Source organism: Tachypleus tridentatus, chromosome 7 (assembly GCF_004210375.1).
Source record: "Tachypleus tridentatus isolate NWPU-2018 chromosome 7, ASM421037v1, whole genome shotgun sequence".
Classification (NCBI taxonomy): domain Eukaryota; kingdom Metazoa; phylum Arthropoda; class Merostomata; order Xiphosura; family Limulidae; genus Tachypleus; species Tachypleus tridentatus.
Genome location: NC_134831.1, coordinates 193,122,718 through 193,145,402, shown reverse-complemented (window position 1 = coordinate 193,145,402; position 22,685 = coordinate 193,122,718). Strand labels below are relative to the sequence as shown.

The window sequence follows — 22,685 nt, the reverse complement described above, 5'->3', positions numbered from 1 at the left end:
AAATTATGAGAAAATTTTTGGAAATTCTTCAACATTCGCTGCTTTACTTCTGCAATTGTGTAGAGTCAACTATGTATTCACGTTCTCTCGCTTTCATTACAAAAACAAACAAAAATAAAGCAGTGATAGTAAGATAAATCATAAGATTTATAGCAAATAAGTTTCACTGTCGGATATCTGTAATTTCTGTATTGTAATTTGTAGATCGTGATACTAAAAAGTCAAATATACAGTCATGTGAAAAAGTTAGGACACCCTATGAAAGCCTGTGTGTTTTTGTAACATTTTTGGATATATAGAGATTTAATCTCAATTTTAACAATACTGAGATATTATAGGAATATAACTAAACAATTAAAACTGAAGAAAAGACTTTTCAAGATCTTCTGTAAATGTAATTTTACAAAAATGCATATTCTAACTGAGGAAAAAGTTAGGACACCCCCAATTTATTCCCACTTAAAATAGCTCAACTCACACACAGGTGTATCACACCAGGTTCACATGATTAAAAGATCGTTACTCAGCATTTTGAATGAGGCTTGCCCTATTTAAACCTCAGACATTTAGTTTGGTATGCTCCTGACTGTTGAAGTGACAGTGAGCACCATGGTGAGAGCAAAAGAGCTGTCTGAGGCCTTCAGAAAGAAAATTGTAGCAGCTTATGAGTCTGGTAAGGGATTTAAAAATATCCCAAAAGATTTTGAAATCAGCTATTCCACTGTCCGGAAAATAGTCAACAAGTGGAGAGCTTTCAAAACAACTGCCAACATGCCCAGGTATGGTCGTCCAAGCAAGTTCACCCCGAGAGCAAACCGCAAGATGCTAAAAGAGATCTCCAAACACCCTAACATGTCATCACGGGACTTACAGTAGGCTCTGGCTACTGTTGATATGAAAGTGCATGCCTCTACAATCAGAAGGAGACTGCACAAGTTTAATTTGCATGGGAGATGTGCAAGGAGGAAACCTTTGCTCTCTAAAAGAAACATCAAGGCCAGACTGAAGTTTGCCAGAGAGAATGTAGACAAAGACCAGGACTTCTGGAATAATGTTCTTTGGACAGATGAGTCCAAAATTGAATTATTTGGACACCAGAACAGAGGACATGTTTGGCGTAAACCAAATACAGAATTCCATGAAAAGAACCTCATACCAACTGTGAAGCATGGAGGTGGAAGTGTCATGGATTGGGGCTGCTTTGCTGCAGCAGAACCTGGAAAGCTCACAATCATAGAATCCACCATGAATTCTACTGTGTATCAGAGGGTGCTTTAGGATCATGTGAGACCATCTATACGAAAATTAAAGCTGAAGCGGAATTGGACCCTGCAACACGACAATGACTCAAAACATACCAGTAAATCCACCAAGGACTGGCTAAAAACTAAGAAATGGAGAGTTCTGGAATGGACAAGTCAAAGCCGAGATCTTAATCCCATTGATATGCTGTGGGGTGACTTGAAACGGGCTGTACATGCAAGAAACCCCTCAAACATCTCACAGCTGAAAGAATTCTGCATTGAGAAGTGGGGCAAACCTTCTTCAGACCGATGTCAGAGACTGGTAGATGACTACAAGAAGCGTCTCACTGCAGCTATTTCAGCCAAAGGGAGAAACACAAGCTATTAGGGGATAGGGTGTCCTAACTTTTTCCTCAGTTAGAATATGCATTTTTGTAGAATTACATTTATAGAAGATTTTAATAACTCTTATCTAGATCACAATAAAACAAGGGCAAGTGTATCTGTTGTGAACTGGACTGACGAGAGAGAGCGGAGTCTTTAATTACACATATTTAGATCACAACAAGAAAGGGTGTGTTTGTCGTGAGCTGGATTGACGTTAATTGAAAGCACTCTTAGTAAAGTAAACTAAAATTATAAAAAACTGAGACGACAAACACAAGAAACTGTCGCACTGGAAGTTCTAGCAAACTCTAAAACAAATTAAAAGATATGCTGTCTCTTACCGACAAGTTTTATCAGAATTCAAGTTAAAAAGTTCTAGTCAAAACTTGGCAAAAGTACTTTGTTAAAATTACTTCGCCCTCCCCAATCTTCGTCCACTGCGTTCCGAATGCAAGGGCGAGGAAGTCCTGAACTATTATAATATACTGTTACTTCGTGTCTCCCGGCGATTTTGTAGCCTAGCACCTATTATTTGCAACTGGATATCAGAGTAAAATAAAAAAATTACGAAGCATTAGACCTTTGTTTCGATTTTATTTAACGTACCTCATAAAGAAGAATGAAACACATGCTAAGTTACAGCTTTTGTTTGTAATATTATCGTTGGGCGAAATTTAAAAACTGGAGTTCCAAGTTAAAGGAACACCTTGAAGTTTAAGAGGGAGTTTCATATGTTATTGAGCGCAGACAGCTCTCGTGTAGCTTTGCGCGAAATTAGAAAAAAAGACAACAAAAACTAAACCATATGTTATTGAATGTACTTCATGATGAAGACAGTGACACGTTTCACATTTAAATGTCATTATTTATTTATCCAATGGATAACTATTTTTCGAAATAAACCCAACTTTCTAGAATTAAGGCGGAGCTTGAAATAAAACCGGTAAGATAAAATTTCAGAGGTCGTTTTAGATTTTTATTTAATCAAGTATAAGTTAAAATAAGATAATCTAAATAATTTGCCCCCCTTCAGTTACACAGCGACGTGTCTGTGGACTCACACCGCTAGAAACAGGGTTTCGATACCCGTGGTGGGCAAAGCACAGATAACCCATTGTGTAGATTTGTGTTTAATTCCAAACAAACAAACTAAATAACTTATTAATTAAATAGATTAATAAAAAATACACTTTTTACTACCTTTCATTTTTATCCAGTTTGATGCTATGCATTTTGCCCGTAATACTTTGTACACCTAACATAGTTGTAAAATGACTGTTGTACTTTTTCGGTTCTTTCGGTACAATGAATTTTTTTTTTGTTATAAGAAAATGAAATTTATATATATTTTAGTGAACAATATTTTAAACGAGAATCATAAGTAAAGTTTGAAGAATGTGAAGAGATAAAAGTATTTTCTTAAAAGGTCTGTAATCATATCAAACACTACACGAGTTTTGTCAGTTTCTTTTCATAGTTAGGGCGCTTGACTCATAGTCTAAGGGTCGCAGGCTTGAATCCAGTCACTTGATCTTTGAACCGTGACAGTTAATTTCAGTAATGTTTAATACTAAAGTAACCAGAGAAGTAGTGTTGACTGATCGCCATTCCTCTAGCATGACGCATCTACGTTAAGAGCGGCTCGTAACATTGAACAAAACAACACTATTCTGTGTATCGAACGTAAATTGGACGTAGTATCTGGACATTTTATGAAATAAAGTCCATTAACAAAAAGAAACTGAAGAAAAACGAAGAGAAACAAGAAAGTGTGGAAAATTTCGCCACACACGTTTTAATTGTCATAATTGAAACAACTGGTGATATTCAGGCAGGATTGATATCAGATTCATAACAGCAGTTCATAACATAATGAGCTGGACTAATTAAGGTAAAATAACATATCAGGAGTTAATAACATAGTGAGCTAAACTAATTAAGGTAAAATAAAATAACAGGAGTTAATAATATAGTCGAATAAACTAATTAAGGTAAAATAACATACCAGGAGTTAATAACATACTAGCCAAACTAATTCAGGTAAAATAACATATCAGGGGTTAATAACACAGTGGGATAAACTAATTAAAGTAAAACAAGATATCAGGAGTTAGTAACATAGTGGTCTGGGCTAATTAAGGTAAAATAACATATCAAGAGTTAATAACATAGTGGGCTAAACTAATTAAGGTAAAATAACATCTCAGGAGTTAGTAACATAGTGAGATGAACTAATTAAGGTAGAAACCTATCAGGAGTTAATAACATAGTGAGCTAAAGTAATTAAAGTAAAATAACTTATCAGGAGTTAATAACATAATGGGCTAAACAAATTAAGTTAAAATAATATATCAGGAGTTCGTAACATGGTGAGATGGACTAGTTAGGTTAAAATAACACATCAGAAGTTAATAACATGGTGGGATCAACTAATTAAGGTAAAATAACATGCCAGGAGTTAATAACATACTGAGCTAAACTAGATAAGGTAAAATAATGTATGAGGAGTTAATAACATAGTGGGCATGGATAATTAATGTAAAATAACATATCAGGAGCTAGTAACATAGTGGGCTGGACTAATTAGGATAAAATAACAGCAGGAGTTAATAACGTAGTGGGCTGGACTAATTAAAGTAAAATAATATATCAGGAGTTAGTAGCATAGTGGGCTGGACTAATTAAGGTAAAAAACCACATCAGGAGCTAATAACATAGTGGTACAAACTATTAATGTAAAATAACATATCAGGAGTGAATGCCACTGTGGACTGCATTAACTGAGGTAAAATGGTGTATCATTCCCAGGAGACCTTCCGAATAACTAAGCGGTATGTAGAAAAATCAATAACTGTGAAGAATGAAGTTTATTACAAATGTTAGGACTAATGGTTTCTGATGTTTTTAGAAAGTAATAAGTTTTATTGTTAGTTGTAGCTGGTTTGTGAAAAGTTGTTTTCTAAATATAACAACAGAAAACACACAGACACAATATTTTGCTTTACGTATTGAGTTTCCCATACAGTTAGTGACTATTATATTTTATTAATATTAGTTTAATGAGTATGCCGCTTAATCAAAGCTGTGAAATTTATACAAAGTATAACAAATCGATAAAGGCTCTACCTTCACGTACGAATGGTTTTCTGTTGAAGTTATATATTTGCTCAAAGTTCCCATTTCACTAACTTCTTGAAATCAATAAAGTTTGAGAATAGGTTGAAACTGAGACGTAACTGTTGGCGTACTGAAGATGAGTGTTATTTTACCCACATAAACAAAACATTTATCGATTTGTTTTCTCAACATAAAAGGAGTAAACTTTGTCAACTGAAAATAAAGTATTTGGACTCTGATGTGATACTGATAATAAAAGAATCAAATGATCAAATGACACTGTGTCAGGCACTTTTTGTATCGGAAAACAATTAAAGGTGGGTTGAAAGCACAGAATGACACAGGGTTACTAGAAATGATCACCGTCGTTTGCGATTGAATTTTCTTTATAGACGAAATATTGGCAAATTTTGACTGATTAGTTATACACGTGTTATGGTTGATTTATAAGAGATGTACATATAATTCAAGGATACTATTATCATTGAAACTATTCGGTAAGTTTCTTGTTGACAGTGTTGTATTCTAATGCCATTCAACATGTTTGTTAACATATTCACCTCACTGACTAATGTGAATTGTTCAGAGATAGAAAGCTTAAATACCAATTTTAATTCTACAATAACCAAACACATGTTGTACGTTTAGCAAAAGGCAGTGTTTAATTCTGCAATAACCAAATAGATGTTGCACGTTTAACAAAGGTAATGTTTAATTCTACGATAACCAAAACTGTGTTGTACATTTAACGAAAGGTAATGTTTAATTCTACAATAACCAATCATATGTTGTACATTTTACAAGGCTAATTTTAATTCTACAATAACCAAACATATGTTGTACCTTTTACAAGGCTAATTTTAATTCTTAATTAACTAAACATATGTTGCATCTCAGAGCTAAATTTAATTTTACACTAATTAATAAACAAATCATTACTGAATGATAGCTTTCCAATTTACACTGAAAGTCGCTCTTATTCTAAGAAGAAAGATGTCGTAGAAATTAGGACGATCAAATCGTAATATGTGGTGGCGAGTTCGAATCTCTTCATGAAACACGCACATCTTTTCAACTGTGATGGTGAACATCTTCTCTTTTTCTAGGCTATCATTTCTAAATTAGATACTCTTACCGTATATTACTCTCAAATAGCTTTGTGCAAACTTCGGTAAAAAAAGACTATAATAAATATGTAAATGACAATTTTGTTTTCTTTTAAAAGCTTAGAGAAACATTTTGAAATCACTTTTTAGACAGAGTATTGGGATAATTTATGTTAAATACTTTACCTGTTAAATGTATCCGTTAGATGTCAGCACAGAATGCTTAAAACTTTCAACCAGATCTTCCTCGCTCCTAGTTACTTGTTACAAAGAAGTAAGATAAAATCATACAATGTTTCATTTTAAGTTGAAAGAAACTTAAAATTTAAACAAGTTTAATTTGAAAAAGGATTTATATTTGAAATAAAAATAGTTTACTTCTCCTTTTTTATTACAAAAAAATCAGAAAAAGTAGACATTTTTAGAATATCAGAAAAAGCGGATATGTAGTGATTACACAATTAGGCGTAAACCTCAAGCCAGATTTGAAAGCTTAGGTAATTATATTCTTAAATGAATACTCTGAGCAATAATCATGTTTAAATTACTCTAGGGTTTGACACATCAACAAAAAGGTAATTTCCTTTTATTTCTTTAATAATAGGTGTGAGATAATATTATGATATGTAAAAGTTAATATTTTTAATGGTTGACTCACTTGATTTGAAAGAACTTTATGATTAGATTCTAACGAAGCATTACATTACTTTGACACTATTTTAACACCTTAAATACTGATTTTAACAATATATTGTCTTACAGAAAAAATAAGGTGTTACAATTAGAGTCAATTTATGTTGAGACCGTAATCACTTTAACAAACTATTATATTACGTAGACCTTAATTTCTTTGACGGTTGAATCACATCAAGAAAGTATTTATGTTAGACATAGGTTGATATTTTTAATGGTAATTGTAGTTTAATACTTTGTTTTTATGAAACTTTTATGTCGGGTAAATATTAATATTTTTAACGGTTGAGTAAATATTGTTTATTATTGTTTGGAATTAAGCATAAAGCTACACATTAAGCTATCTGTGCCCTGCACACCACGGGTATTGAAACACGGATTTTAGCATTGTAAGTCTGCAGACACACCGACGTGTCACAGGGAAGGTTGGTTTATTACCTTAATAATCTGCAAGAAACTATCATGTGAGGAAAAAGTGATATTTTTAATGGTTCAGTAACAATATTCAAATACCTTGACCATCTTTTCTAAACTATTGGGCTAAGTGAAGGTTGATATTTTTCTTAGACGAATCACTGTATTTAAATACCTTAAACACCTTTAGTAAACTATTATGTTGAGATTGATATCTTTGTTAGACAAATCACTGTATTTAAATACCTTAATCATCTTTAGGAAACTATTATGTTAAGTAAAGATTGATATCTTTGTTAGTCGAGTTACTGTATTTAAATACCTTAACCATTTTTAGTACACTATTAAGTTAAGTAAAGGTTCATATCTTTGTTTGTCAAATTATTATATTTGAAGATCTTAACTATCGTTAATAAACTATTGTGATAAGAAAAAGTTTATACTTTTGTTATTCGGGTCACTGTATTTAAATACCTTAATCATCGTTAGTAAACTGTTATATTACGTAAAGGTTGATATCTTTGTTAGTCGAGTCATTGTATTTAAATATCTCAACCATTTTTAGTAAACTATTATGTTGAGTACTGGTTGATATCTTTGTTAGTTGAGTCACTCTATTTAAATTTTTTATCTATCTTTAATAAACTATTATATTAAGGTTGTTATCTTTTTTATCATGTCACTGTATTTAAATATGTTAAACATGTTTAGGAAACTATTGTGTTAAGTAGAGGTTGATTACTTTGTTAGTCTAGTCATTTTATTTAAATATCTTAACGATATGTAGGAAACTATTGTGTTAAGTAAAGGTTGATATCTTTGTTAGTCTAGTCATTTTATTTAAATATCTTAACGATATGTAGGAAACTATTATGTTAAGTAAAGGTTGATATCTTTGTTAGTCTAGTCATTTTATTTAAATATCTTAACGATATGTAGGAAACTATTATGTTAAGTAGAGGTGGATATCTTTGTTAGTCTAGTCATTTTATTTAAATATCTTAACGATATGTAGGAAACTATTGTGTTAAGTAGAGGTTGATATCTTTGTTAGTCTAGTCATTTTATTTAAATATCTTAACGATATGTAGGAAACTATTGTGTTAAGTAGAGGTTGATATCTTTGTTAGTCTAGTCATTTTATTTAAATATCTTAACGATATGTAGGAAACTATTATGTTAAGTAAAGGTTGATATCTTCTTCAGTCGAGTCACTCTATTTTAGTGTTTTAAACATCGTTAGTAAACTATTGTGATAAGTAAAAGTTGATATTTTTGTCAGTCGAGTCTTTGTATTTACATATCTTAACCATCTTAAGTAAATTATTTGTTAAATAAAGGTTGCTATATTTGTTAGTCAAGTCGCTGTATTTAAATAACTTAATCATCTTTATTAAACTATTATCTTAAGTAAAGGTTGATATCTTTGTCAGTCGAGTCACTGTATTTAAATATCTGAACCATGTTTGGTAAACTGTTGTTTCAAGTAAAGGTTTTTATGCTTGTTAGTAGAGTCGCTGTATTTATATATCTTAACCATGTGTAGGAAACTATTATGCAAAGTAAAGGTTGATACCTTTTTTAGTCGAGTCAGTGTATTTAAATACCCTAACTATCTTTATTAAACTATGTTGTTTAGTAAAAGTTGATATCTTTGTTAGTCGAGTCACTTTATTTAAATATCTGAACCATCTTTAGTAAAGTATGATGTTAAGTAAAAGTTGATATCTTTGTTAGTCGAGTCTTTGTATTTAAATATCTTAACCATTTTGAACAAGTTTAGTAGGTTGTTTAGTACCGAAGTGGATGAAATTTACCAAGCTGATTGCACTCTCTTTTGATGTTTGATTTATATCGGGCACTAAAGGGTAATGTGGAAGAAAAAAGTCCAGTAATTGTGTAGAATGGCTAAATATCGTTCATACTGACATTTCTCCGAAAAGATAGCCATGTAGAGTGATACCTCTCAACTAAAGAACTAATTTATTGTTAATACTGGCTTTTACCCTAAAGCACTAATTAATACTGACCTCATCATTAAATGAGTAGTAGGTATTTACCACTGACCTCTCAAGAATAGAACTAGTCAATATTTAATACTGACTTTGCCAGTGAAGAACTAATTGATAGTTTACACTGATGTCGTAGTTAAATAACTAGTTGATAGTTCATACTGATTACTCCACTAAAGGCCCAGTGGACAGTTAACATTCTACTCTGAACTACAGGATTATTGTATATTTAACAGTCACCCCTCAACTGAATGACTAGTAGATAATTAACAATGACCTTTCAGTAAAGGACTAGTGGATAATTGGTAGTGGCTTTTCACCTAATGGAATAGTGAATATATAACACTGAATTCTCAACAAAGAAATAGTAGATATTTAAAACTGCTTTCTCCTCTAAACGAATGTTATAAAGTAATACTGACCTCTGGACTGCTATATGCAGTATTTCTGACCTTTCTATTAAATGACTATTTTTAATTAATACAGACTTCTCCACTAAAAGAATGATATCTAAAGTAAAGTTAACCTTTCCTATCAAAGAAGTGACATATACTATCATACTGACCTCTCCCACTGAAGTACTGTTGTATAGAAAATAATGTTTCTTACTAAAGGACGGAGATGCAGTCATTAGTGTAATTATAAAGTTAGTCCGTTTTAGATGTTATATACAGGTCAACGCTGTTGAATCAATATTAGACAAATAGATAAAGAATCATTTTTTGAAAATTTGTTCACGAGCGAAAGACGACATGTTTTCAATGTTTCCATTATGACGAGAATCTCATTTGAAGTAAAAGGTATTCTAAGAACGGCTGATATATGTATTAAAACTGTAATTAAAATAAAGTATAGAACAAAGTTTCGACCTTCCTAGGTCATCTTCAGTTTAACAAAGAGAGTTGCAAACTAAAGCTGTCTTTAGAATACATTTTTGGTGTTTTGTTTGTTTCGAATGTTCATTCAAATCTGCACAAGGACTATATGCATTCGTCAACTTTAATTTTACACCATAGGGAAGGTAAGAGAATCCATAAATCCTTGGGTCACATGAGATGAGTAAAATATATTACAATTATTTTGTAGTCTCACCACATCAATTATAGTTCACGTTGCGATATCTAGTCTTGTTCTTTCTACAACCATAAATCTTGACAGTGGTCCTGCAGCACAGTTTAAGTTGCAAAAAAAAATCAGTTTTTATAATAATCTTAAGTGCATTTTTACATTGCGATTGTCAGAAACTTGACAAGTCCTTCTTCAAACCAGATGGCATGAATAATCATTTCTCTTCCAGTTGTTTGATGTATGCTACGGTTGAAGGGATATTTCGTGGAAGTAAACTGTGTAAACGTGACCACTGACGTTTTTCTAGATGCAGGCTTTTCTAATTATGCTATGCACCATTGCATGTAGGACTTGAAAGGTCTTTTCCTCTTATCTTTGTTTGTGTCAATGGCTTCCCATCTATTACAAGTAGCCACAGCGTGGATGAATATTATTTTGTTTTATAGTACCATTAAACATATCTCTAACAAGTGTAGATCTGTTTTTGTCGGAAAGGGTTGTAACATATCTTCCCCGAAAGTGATCAGTTTTCAGTGACATTGTACTTACAACACAAAGCGTAACAGTGTAAAAATACAGTTTCGATATATGCCGTTTCACATCGACTGTAATTGTCTCGTTTTGATCATGGTAAACGAAAGGTTTTCAATTTAAGGGTAAACTGGTGCAAAAAATATGAAACTGTGTGTGTTGGCTGAGGTCTCCCACTAGTACAACGGTATGTCTTCGGATTTACAACGCTAAAATCAGCGGTTCGATTCCCCTCGGTGGGCTCAGCAGATAGCCAGATGTGTCTTTGCTATAAGAAAACACACAACTGTTGGTTGAGTGGCCTTAAAACAACGTGCTTTTGTTTCCTGAGCAGAAAGGACGAATTCTCGATATTTTATACATTTCAGTTTATTGATCCCAAGATTTTGAAAACCTAGTTGCCATATGAACAATGAATTTGAAAAGCGGAGGTAAAAACAATGGACAGTTTATCCAAGGATATTAAGATTTGTATGATAGGAAAAGTGTAAATCAATATAACTTTTATAGCGAATAAAGGCACTTGACATATAATTTTGTCTTTGTGCACTTATTGGTGCTCAGTACTTTATAAAATTTACATACATAAAGCATAGAGATATTGACCTATTTATAGAATATGCATTTTGTATTACTATTACTATCAGTTTTATTAAAATAATCAATTTTCATTATAACTTTAAAGACACGGGCTATTCTTACGAAGCTTAAAATGTAAGACTTCCTTGAAACTTAATTAATATAATATCAACAAAGATACCACCAGGTTTAAGCAATATAATATCAATAAAGATACCACCCACTCTTAGTAAAATTTACTTTTTTCAGTAAGCACTTTACAGAAGGTATTGATTTATAATACAAGTTATTCTTGTCAATACATCATACAGAGTTGGTTTCGTCAAGTAAAATTGATATTTTTATTTTGTTTCTTTACAGAATTGGATAGTGTAATATGTCTGGTCTTCACCTCCGAGTTGCAGTCGAAGAGGTAAAAACGAATTTTGTGAAATTAAGTTAGCTATACAATTTCAAAAGAAAGTTAATTACAAACATAATGATGCCAATCCTTCTATAACAAACTGACTAGAAATACAAGACTTCAGAAGTAACCTAAAGGGTATTTTAATAACATTTCAGAAATAATCCAATGTGTATTTTAATAAAATTTCAGGTGTAATTCCAGGTCCTTCAATTGAACGAGGAAATTCAAGTTAGTTCTAAGTTATGTTAAACGAAGTTAGCAATTCTAACACATGTTCATAACTGTAAAAAACTCTGCAGTTCATTAGCTCGTGAGGTCGGCACAACGTACCGATATATGAAAAATAAGTATATTTACAAAAAGACATTTAATGTTTGGGATCGGCACAATGACATATCTTGTTTTTCCTACTTTCATCACCTGTGACGTCAACAGTGATGATTGTACCTTATTATAGATTGATATTCTGGATCAGCATGAGTGACATATCTTGTTGTTCCTACTTTCATCACATCTGATGTCACCCGTGATAATCGTATTTTATTGTAGATTCACCACTGATTACGTACAGCTAGGTGGCTTGGCTGAGGGGAAAAGTATCTGAATATTAAAAGTTACCCACAATCCCGAGTGTGTATTCAACCTTTTTCCAAATCACCTATGACTAAAAGGTTGAAATTCGTAATTTTGTTTTGATTAAGATGTTATTAACACTTGCTTGAATATAGGATAAGAAAAACCCAAACTGATAACCTTAAATTTCAGTATTTTAGCCCCATGATGGTAATGTTCAACAGAGGAGAATACATAATTAAACATCTTGCCTTTATAGATGAAACATGGCTTCAAATCAATAATTTTGGTTCCTTATTATTGCTTGTTTCTTTGAACTTTGTCAAAAATTGCATTTTAAAACGTTCAGTTTTTCAAAGCCAAAAAAATAAACAAATCATCTTAAAGCTGGAATAATTTTCTTTATCGCAACTTAAAAGTCTCAGATGTCATTTTTCTTCCTTATATGTACAATAAATATTTCCAAATTGTTATTATTGTCTTGCTGTTAAACACAAGGTTACGCAATGGGTATCGAAACTTGGTTTGTAATGCTATAAGTCTTCAGGCTTACTGATGAGCCACCGGATCTTGTATTTGAGTCAGAATCTTTCAGACAATTTATCTATACTACAGTTTTAAAATATATGTTACACTTCAGATTAGTTTAGAATAATAATGAAATACTTTTATTGTTTTTTGCAAGTAAACACAATGAATTGATTTTATTGTTCTTCATTCCTTCGTCGTGATTAAGAACAAATAATGATCTCTAGAAACACCTTTTTCATAATTTGTAAAGTTATCTCTATAGATATTTGAACTTAAAACAAATTTCAGACATCATTTGACCTATAAGGATGTGAGAATGTTTGTTTGCTTATTTGTTTCGATTTTTGCAGAATACTGGGCCACTAACTTCTAACTGATAGATTAGAGGGAAGATAGCTAGTGAACAGAACGCATATTTAATTAAACAAATTGTACAATTATTATTATAACATAAATACGATCTGAAACACAAAGTGCCAACGGGACGTGAACAATGGACCATCAGATTTACAGATTTACACACTAGCCACTAAGTCATATTCGATTGAAGGTGTCTGATCTAGGTAACTGGTAAAAGGATACAATCACACAACATAACATCACAGTGTACATCTATGCCATGTAATAAGTTTATCTTAAGTACAGTAATACTTATAGTACAAATGGTCCAGATGTGCAATACAAATAAAATTCTGTAAACAACATGTAATCAAAACTGTAGAGGCATTTTACGTATACTTTTGAGTATGAAACAAACTAAATGCAGAGTAACAAGCCAACAAAGCTTGAGAAAACTGGTAGAGTAACAGCAAAAATTTCACAAAACCACAAAATTTTCAGTATGACTGTCTGACTGACTGATCGGCTGACGTTGTTAGAAAAAACATAGCTCTCTGTTTAAATAGTTTAAACGCACATGATTAAATTGTGCTACCTTGGCTTTAAGCGTTTTTCTTGCTTTTACTTATAATTGTAGTAATAACAAATAATAATCTTTAGCAACACTACTAACGAGCTAACAAAACACTGATAGTTATATTTTATGATTACGCGTATGCTCTATAAATTGCCAAGCAGCAAGTAGACGATCCCTTTTTGAATTTCTCGAGATAATTTCACGGGAATTACCCCTAAGTTCTTATTCCCGGATCCCGTGAAACTCAAAGAGAATTTTCAGAAATTTCTAAAACTTATTTGTCTTCAAAAGATAATAAAGTATTTGGGATATTTTTTACTAGGGTTTGATAATTTTAAAAATATAATTATGGGCATAAAATGATAAATAACAGAACAGTCTTTGATGGTGTCTTTGAATTAAGTACTCAATGGGCTATCTGTGCTCTGCCCACCACGAGTATCGAAACCCGGTTTTTAGCGTTGTAAGTCCGCAGACATACCGCTGAACCACTGGGGGGCAATCCGTCTTTGAACAAATTCTTGGTAATTATTTTACCAAAACCGAAAAAATTTTAATTGGAAATTGGATATTTTGCCACTGGCAAAAAAAAAAATTGCTAGAGATAAGGGCGCCAGTTTAAGTGTTTAAAACAATAACGAAATTAATGGGGGGGGGGGAGTTAAGAGCAGCCGAATGTGGATGAAGGGGGTCACAAACTAGATCTATTCAAAACAGATGTATGTGGACGAAGGGGATCACAAACTCGACCTATTAAAAACAGAAGGATGTGGACGAAGGAGATAACAAACTAGATCGATACAAACAGAAAGATGTGGACGAAGAGGATTGCAAATAGACCTAGACAAACAGAAGGACGTGGACGAAGGGGATCAGAAGTTAAATCTAGACAAACATAAAGCGGGCAACAGTTGATCATAACTCCTTAAATTTTGTTTCTGAAATTTTAAGATTTAAATTCTGTTAATAGATTTATTTTAGAACTAAGGCCTTGATTTCAGGTTACAATAATTCTATAAACTAGGGAAATTGGGATGTACTAGTTGATTGGATAACTGACAGATAATTTGCAGAAACTCAAAGATGAACTATAAACAATCAAACTGAGTTCAATAGAAATTGTCCAGTGTTTTAAATTACATAAAACTTTTTGATTAAGTAGCAATCGTTTCTTAAAGATAGAGCTGTTAATTAATGTCTTATGCTTTCTCAAATGCTATATTGTGAAAAAGGCAAAATATAATTTAAATTTTTTTTGTATTTTTGTGTTATAAGATAGTTTTTTCCAATAATTTATTTAGAATAGACTAAGAAAAAGTGATTGTTATCACCACTTTCAAAATATAATTTCAAAATATTTAAAAACTTCATTGGGAATTCTCTCGATCCTAGGAATTATCGAAAATTTTCCCAGTTTCCGTTAGTGAAAACCTGTCGACGAATAAGGCCTTCTACTGACAAATTGCCCTTATATCGCGTGCAGGTGATCGCCCACGCGATACATGATAAGCTAGGAACTGTGTCAGCCAAATACAAAAATAAAAAAGTGAACTATGTAGATGATCTACATCTACATTTTAACTATGATCTAACCTTTAAAAACAACGTTTTAACTTTATGCATCTGACTCTAGGGTTCTGTATTGAAAAAAATGTTTCTTATGGAGGCGTGTATTGAAGCACGATGCCATATTTGAAATTGTTGCCTTTAGGTAATGAAACATTAGAGTTCAGTTTACGTCTGTTTATTGTCCCAAACTCCATTCGTCGAAAGTGAAAATCAGTGCGACTTACTTGGTTAAAATCAATAATGTTTTAACTGTGCTTTGTAGCATAGCTGATCTGTTGACCTTGACATCCTTCAGACAGAGCTGTAACTTAGCTAGTGTGTTGACCACGATCTTCTGTGGGTAAAACTAATTTAGCTGGTGTGCTGAAATTAACCCATTATAGGTAAAGTTAACTAAGCTGATATGTTGACACATGAGCAAAGCTGTAACCTAGCTGTTGTGCTACATAGCTAGCGTTCTGACACGGACATCTTGGGCCAAACTAGTGACTTTAGACAAACATTGACCTTCTGTGGACAAATATGTGTGTTATTCTTTGAAACTTTACTTATCATATTTATTTTATATTTCAGTGGGAACCATGGGTCTGGGTGAAAGAGACCGAAGATGGAAATGTTACCATCCGAGGACCAATGGCTGATGTTCTTAACATACTTGCTAAGGCTGCAAATTTTACGTAAGTTTGCTAAATAATTGTCTAGTGTTTTTTTGTATAGGGCATACTTCATTAGAACAGATATTACAGGACAAATTTGCTAATTAACTACATACTTTTCTTGTAAATTGACGGTATAAATGAGGTAATGATGTTAATTCATGACGAATTCATTCGGACAAATTATTTCTACCCTTATTTTTAATTATTTGTCCGAATATTTTTGCATGTATTCTAAACAGTGCTCGCTAAACATTTATTTGTGTACTTAATTAAGCACTAGAGAAAAGCATTAATTTTTTGTTGAAGTTTTATTGAAATAATACATAATTGCGGATATTTAACATTTATTTATCGTGAGAGAACTTCTATTTCATGAGTATATCAAAAAGCGAAAAATACGTCTCCTTATTGAGCTCATTTCCAAACAAGTGTGACACGAGAAAAAACTCCAAAAAGACTTTTGTTGCCAAACAGATAAGTTTCTTATTTTACACCTCGATTGAAAAGAACGTCTTATTTTAGAACCAACATGGCTTGTATTAATTAAAATTGACAGAAACAATTTTTAAAATATGCTTCTTGATTTTATGAATAATGTAGCGGGATTCCAAATGATTTGATAAGTAAATAACAAATATTAAGTAAGCCGCATGGCTTCATTAGTAAATAACAGACATTCAGTAAGTCTCGTAATTTCACGAGTAAATAGCCGAGTTTCAGTAAAACGCAGGATTCCACAATACCAGACATTCAGTAAGTCACATTATTTCATGACTAAGTAACAAACATTCAGTAAGTCACAAAAATTTATGAGTAAGTATCAGAGATTCAGCAATTAAAATAATTTTACAGTACTAGAGAATCAGGTAGATGGGCGATTTAACTAGTAAAGAGCTGAAATTCAGTAGCATATAATTGAATCGGTGAATTCAAAGGGGGCCCAAGTCCAAGAATATGTGAACATACCACATATTTCTCATCTGAAGATATCTTTATTTCTTATTCTGTCATATTTTTAACACGTCTTACATCAGTTTATATCCAAACTATTGTTCTGATACATGATAACTGCCAGTAAAATGAGTTTTTCATTCTGAATGGGGACAGGTTATCAATGAGGTACATCATTCTAATGGTATCTACTCTTCAAAGTCAGACTCATCTTCACCCCTAGTATCACAAACTGTTAACTTATTGAGGAACTGCTGAGCCTCTGGTGAAAGATATTTTGCCACTTTTTGATCATCCTTTGCTTTTGCTGCCTGTACACCAAGTTGCCCACTGTAGAGTGACTCCTCTGGATATGTAACAACCCTGGCCGAGGGCTTTAGAAGGCGGAATCTGGGCAGTCATATTTTCGGAAACCTCTACGTCATTTTTGAAATCTGCACTGAATCTGATCACCTTGTATTTGCTGACTGTGCATTTCTTTCCATCATTTCTGACTGACTTTTTATAAAACTGACCAAGGTGGGATTTGAAATCAAGCATATCATTCTTTGCCTTTAGCACGTAATCATTTTTGCTTGTTTCTGGCCCATTCTTGTTCATTACGCTTTCTTTTCGGCCGAATCTCTTCATAACCTGAATCAAACTCATGCTGCATGGGCGCTGCCATCCTGGATGACTAGTGCTGCCACCTACGGCATTAAGCTAAATCTATGCAAGAGAGGCTCAAGTCCCGGAGTTGGGCCCTCTTGCACTCAGTGCATTTTAAATGCTGTGAACAGTCAATACATTATTGTGAACTTAGGACCTTTATGCACACAATCAGATAGCTTGTCTCTTAAAGATCATTAAATATCTAATATTGTATCTCAATTTTGAAAAATTATGGACTTGGGCCCCTTTTGAATTCACCGATTCAATTCTAGGTATGCCCGTGGTTATTCAGCTGAATTCATATGTAGACTAAAACAGCGTGAAATACCGTTTTAAATTTACCTGACTATAAAGTGAAACTTTAAGTTACAATAACATGCAGTAGCACTAAACCTACAGTATTAAAGGAATTTGTTGGGGGTCAGTATAAGAAGGTATTTCTAAAGTGAAACTGCACTGGCACTGTACATACTTTGAATTCTGTAAATTAGGGAATTGTTTACTGATACTTATGTAACATAATTAAATATGTGCCATAAACGCCTATTTGCTTTTTCTAGTTACTCATTAAAGGTACCAAAAGACCACCAGTGGGGGATGATACTGCCTAATGGCAGCTGGACAGGAATGATTGGAATGATGGTCCAAAATGTAAGTCACGTGTTTACCAATCTAACAGACATAGCTTGTTGACAGAGAAAACTGTTTGATGGCAGCTGGACGGGAATGGCAGCTTGTTGATAAACAGAAAAAGTGTTTTTAATATATTTTATTTTTGGTGGTATGATATTTTGAGAAAGGGTGTTTTATGTGAGTTGTATTTATGTCTTAAGTTACCAATAAGAGAATATCTTAAACGTGTTTTTATTAACACTATTTACTAAGTATAGCACGATTGTATAAGACAAAGAAAATTATAAAAATTATCTTTCTAACAGCTATATAAATCCACTAGATGCACGCAATCCGTAAATAGTTAGAAATGTAAGTGACAGGGAAACATCGGTTCAAAAATAAATCTAAAGACAAAAATAAGAAACCCTACAACTTGAGCGCTTTCGAAAGGTCCATGTTTCTTTTTGGGGGCAAACTGAAGAAGAAAGGTTGAAATGTTTCTTTATACTTGTCTGTAGTCTGTTGTTATCTGTCATACAAGAATTACGTTCCACTTTGGAAGACGTTCTTCGTGATTTTATGTATGTTACACACACACTTAACTATGTGATGTCTCTGAAAAAAACAACTTAAAACATAATTATTACGTTTTGAGAATCATCCACGAATAACAACCAAAACGTTTGGTAGGAAGCTGACCTTGGCTTGGGGCCTTTCGCTGTTAATTATGATCGACACATGGCAGTGGATGTTACACCACCGATCTTCATCGACTACAACACTATCCTGGTTAGCTACAAACAAAAGCAACCAAACTTTTACAGTTACCTTCAAGCTTTTGGATGGGAGGTAATTTGATTATGTGGATTAACTTTTCATAAAAATATTTGTCTTGCTAGAAAGACAAAAAACAAAAGAAAATTTATCACTGTATTCATCATCACAAGTTAAACTTAAAAATAAGGTTATAATTCTATCGTGTGAACAGTTTCCTGGAGCTTTTTGCTGGTCATTTGGATCTCGGTAATACGTTTTGTAATTTAGGGTTTTCGTCAATTTTATGAATTTTTCTGTTTAACTGATAAACTGATAGTATGCGTTCGGTCCTAAAAGATGTAAAAAGTACTTCAAAATAGTATTACCATAATTTCATTTTTCTAATATACAGGGTGTTCGGAAAGTCACTGTGCAGCTTTGTAATCATATTTTATTCAGTCTATTTCAAGCCAGCAACTGATAGCTGTGTTTAGAAACAAAATAAGGATCCAAGCCTCTATTAGTACCAACGGGGGTCACTTTCAACATTGTTTATAATTGTCATTCGTATTTACCTCCTGTATTCTATATTGAAACATGTCTGTTAATAAATATATAAGTGCACAGTGACTTTCCGAATCCCCTGTAGTATCGTAATTTTAGAATATTTCACCACAATTCCTCACCATTTGTTTCGTGGGTTTAGGTGTATTTTCTAAAAAAATGAACAAATTTTTATTTATATTGGTTTTAAAAAATTCTAGTTAATTCAAAAGACTGGACTGGCCATATATTTGTTTCATTGGTTTCACAAGCTAAAGTAACTTAGTTGTTGCCTTACATATTTATTACAAAATCTTGTAAGTGACTTGTTTCAGTGGATACACAATTAAACTCAGACTTAATTGTTACCTAGCCTACTTGCTACCAAACCTTGCATGTGACCTATTTCAGCAGTTGCACAGGCTCAATGTATACTAAACTATTTGTTATCAAGCCTTGCATGAGATTTATTTCAGTGGTTACACAGAATAAACTTAGGCTTAATTGTTGCCTTACCTATTTGTTACCAAATCTGGCATGTGACTTATTTCAATGGTTACACAGGCTAAATGTAGGTTTTATTGTTGCAATACCTTGCATGTGACATGTTTCAGTGGTTACACAGCTAAAGTCAATTGTAGCCTAGCTCATTTGTTACCAAGCCTGGCATGCGACACTAGAGCCTTATTGGGAGAAATACATGAAAGGTGGAGATCTGATGTTTCCTTAGTTCAACTACAAAATTTAGATTAGAACTAGTTAGAATGAACGGGATATCGCCGAAATAAGACATTGAAAAAATAAAGAAAAATCCTTATCTTCGTGTTTAAGCCTAACTGGGTTTTTTGCTACGGTTAGAAAAACATATACAGTGAAAATAATTAATATTTTTCAATATTAATTTCCAACTTTAATTTAACTGAGTGTTTGTATTACAAATGATGGCTAATTACACTATTTAATCTCATCAGTGAGAAAAATCCTTATCTTTGTGTTTAAGCCTAACTAGGTTTTTTGCTACGGTTAGAAAAACATATACAGTGAAAATAATTAATATTTTTCAATATTAATTTCCAACTTTAATTTAACTGAGTGTTTGTATACACCTATTACAAATGATGGCTAATTACACTATTTAATCTCATCAGTTGATTACAATACCAATCCTCAACAGTTGAATACATTAATTAAATACATCAGTTCCTTATAATATCTTAATTCAATAGATTACGATATCTTAACAGTTGGTTACACTAGTTACTTTCGCTTTTAGTTTGTGTGTAGTTAAGCATGAAGCTACACAGTAGGCCATCTACGCTCTGCCCCTCACAGGTATCAAACCCCGGTTTATATCGTATTCTGCAGACATACTGCTGTGCCACTGGGGGCTTATAAAAAAAAACACACTAAAGTTTAGTTATTCAGTGTTTCCATAAAGATCACTGATCAATTAGAGCAGTTCTAAATAGTACATGTGTTTGCTTATTATATACAAAAAAAAAAATGTTTTCAGCTCTTCACTTCCTTTATTTAGGTTTGGGTGGCAATGTTCGCGTCCTTGTTGACCATTTCAGGCGTTGCTTGTCTTGCCGACTACTTGATTCTCGACAACATTCCATCGAAAAGAGGATTTCTTGTTTTCTTCAAGTACATCTGGAGATTTTATGGGAACCTATTTTACCAGAGTAAACATTTTTTTTTATATTTACTACGTATCCCCATATAAAAAGTGGAAAATGGAGTGATTATAATACAAGGTTATGTATCCAAGTGTAGTTTATTTGATATAAGAGTCACAAGTGAAAAAAAAACAACAGATAAACGTTTCAGCTGCAAAGTAATTAATTTAGTTCAAGTTTTCTTAAGCGTATTTAATGAGATATTTCTTTGAAGGTTCCTCGTACACCTTTCATTTCACCCACCGGCGGGTGTTACAGGCATTTTGGTGGATGACAGTAATTGTACTTATGCAAAGTTTCAGTGGACATTTGATGGCCACGCTAGTGATGGACTCGGGAAATCAAATTGACGATTTGAGTGAGCTAGATAAGACCAATATTCAACCCGCTGTGGAAATTGGTTCATCTTTGCATTCTATGTTCATGGTAGTTATATAGTTTTAACACAAGGCACATGTAGACACTAATTGTGTAGCCTTAGTACAATTCACATGTAGACACTTAAGTTACATGGTGTTACCACAAGAGACATGTTGACACATTAACTGTATAGACTGTTGGAATTTAAAATTAATTTTGTTTCTTCAATTACCAGAATAAAAAATGTTTTTTATTTAAACTTCTTAAAAGTATAAATATATACCGTGTTATTGATTCTTCTGCAATAGATGCCTGCCACTTGTTAATGATAAATGAACAGCAGCACTTCACTTGTTTTCAAAATAGATATATTCTGAACTAGTTAAACCTATGTACAACAACTTTTCTACTATAGATATTATAGGCATTTCATAAACTATGTATAGTTTTCTTCCTCTTTTCAAAAATCCACTTTGGCCTATTCAATTATGTTAGAATTTTAGTTGACAAGCTGAACTATTTTCTCTAGTACTATAATCAAATTATCCAAATATAGTTCATTTACTTTATTCTCGAGTTATCACTGTTGTATTCTAACTTTTAAACTAGTGTACTCCTTTTGTATTTTGAATAATCGTTTGTCTCTTTGTCAAAAATCACCGAGACTATTCAATTACTTTATAATTCTCTTTGACAAAATAAATTTTTCTTCTTATCCTTTTTTTCTCCCACTCTTAACATATTAATCGTTAAGCTTATATTAACCGTTAGGCCTTTCCCAACTACAGCAATTAACTTTATTTGGCGGGCGTCTACCTGTAACTTTACTTTTTCGTCTGCTCTTGTCTATCTGTCCCGGCATAGACAGGTGGTTAATGCACTTGACTCATAATCCGAGAGTCGCGGGCTCGAATCCCGTCACACCGAACATGCTCGCCCTATCAGCCGTGGGGGCGTTATAACGTGATGATCAGTACCACTATTCGTTGGTAAAAGACTAGCCCAAGAGTTGGCGGTGGGTGGTGATGACTAGCTGCTTTCTCTCTCATCTAACGCAGATAGCCATCGTGTAGCTGTGCGCGAAATTCAACACAAACCTTTCTTGTCTATCTGCCCTAACCCAGTATCTGAAAGTACGACACCACTGCCTGCTCGAAAACAAGCCAGATGATGTACTTAAAGACTGTTTGCGTATACTGGAATCAAATGGCCAAGTGGCTGGGAACAGGGACCGGCACGTGGTATAAGACAGTCTCAGCTGGGAGCGGCGGGTCACCCTTCCACAGATCTCTACCAACGTCGGACAGAGAACCAACCTGTGCATG

General features: G+C 33.0%; 1 protein-coding gene across 3 annotated transcripts; it reads left to right on the top strand.

The window, feature by feature from the left end:
* Positions 1 to 6,102: 6,102 nt before the first annotated feature.
* LOC143258277 (glutamate receptor ionotropic, delta-2-like) lies at positions 6,103 to 21,812 on the top strand. 3 transcript variants are annotated; one of them, XM_076517247.1, is made up of 7 exons: positions 6,103 to 6,351; positions 11,512 to 11,563; positions 15,720 to 15,823; positions 17,968 to 18,058; positions 18,713 to 18,871; positions 20,856 to 21,006; positions 21,215 to 21,812. In XM_076517247.1, the coding sequence occupies exons 2-7, from the start codon at positions 11,528 to 11,530 to the stop codon at positions 21,436 to 21,438; spliced, it is 765 nt and encodes a 254-aa protein (XP_076373362.1). In that variant the 5' UTR covers positions 6,103 to 6,351; positions 11,512 to 11,527; the 3' UTR covers positions 21,439 to 21,812. The 3 variants fall into 3 exon arrangements, with proteins under 3 accessions (XP_076373362.1, XP_076373361.1, XP_076373363.1); XM_076517246.1 differs by having other exon boundaries at positions 6,103 to 6,429; XM_076517248.1 differs by lacking the exon at positions 18,713 to 18,871 and having other exon boundaries at positions 6,103 to 6,429.
* Positions 21,813 to 22,685: the final 873 nt, after the last annotated feature.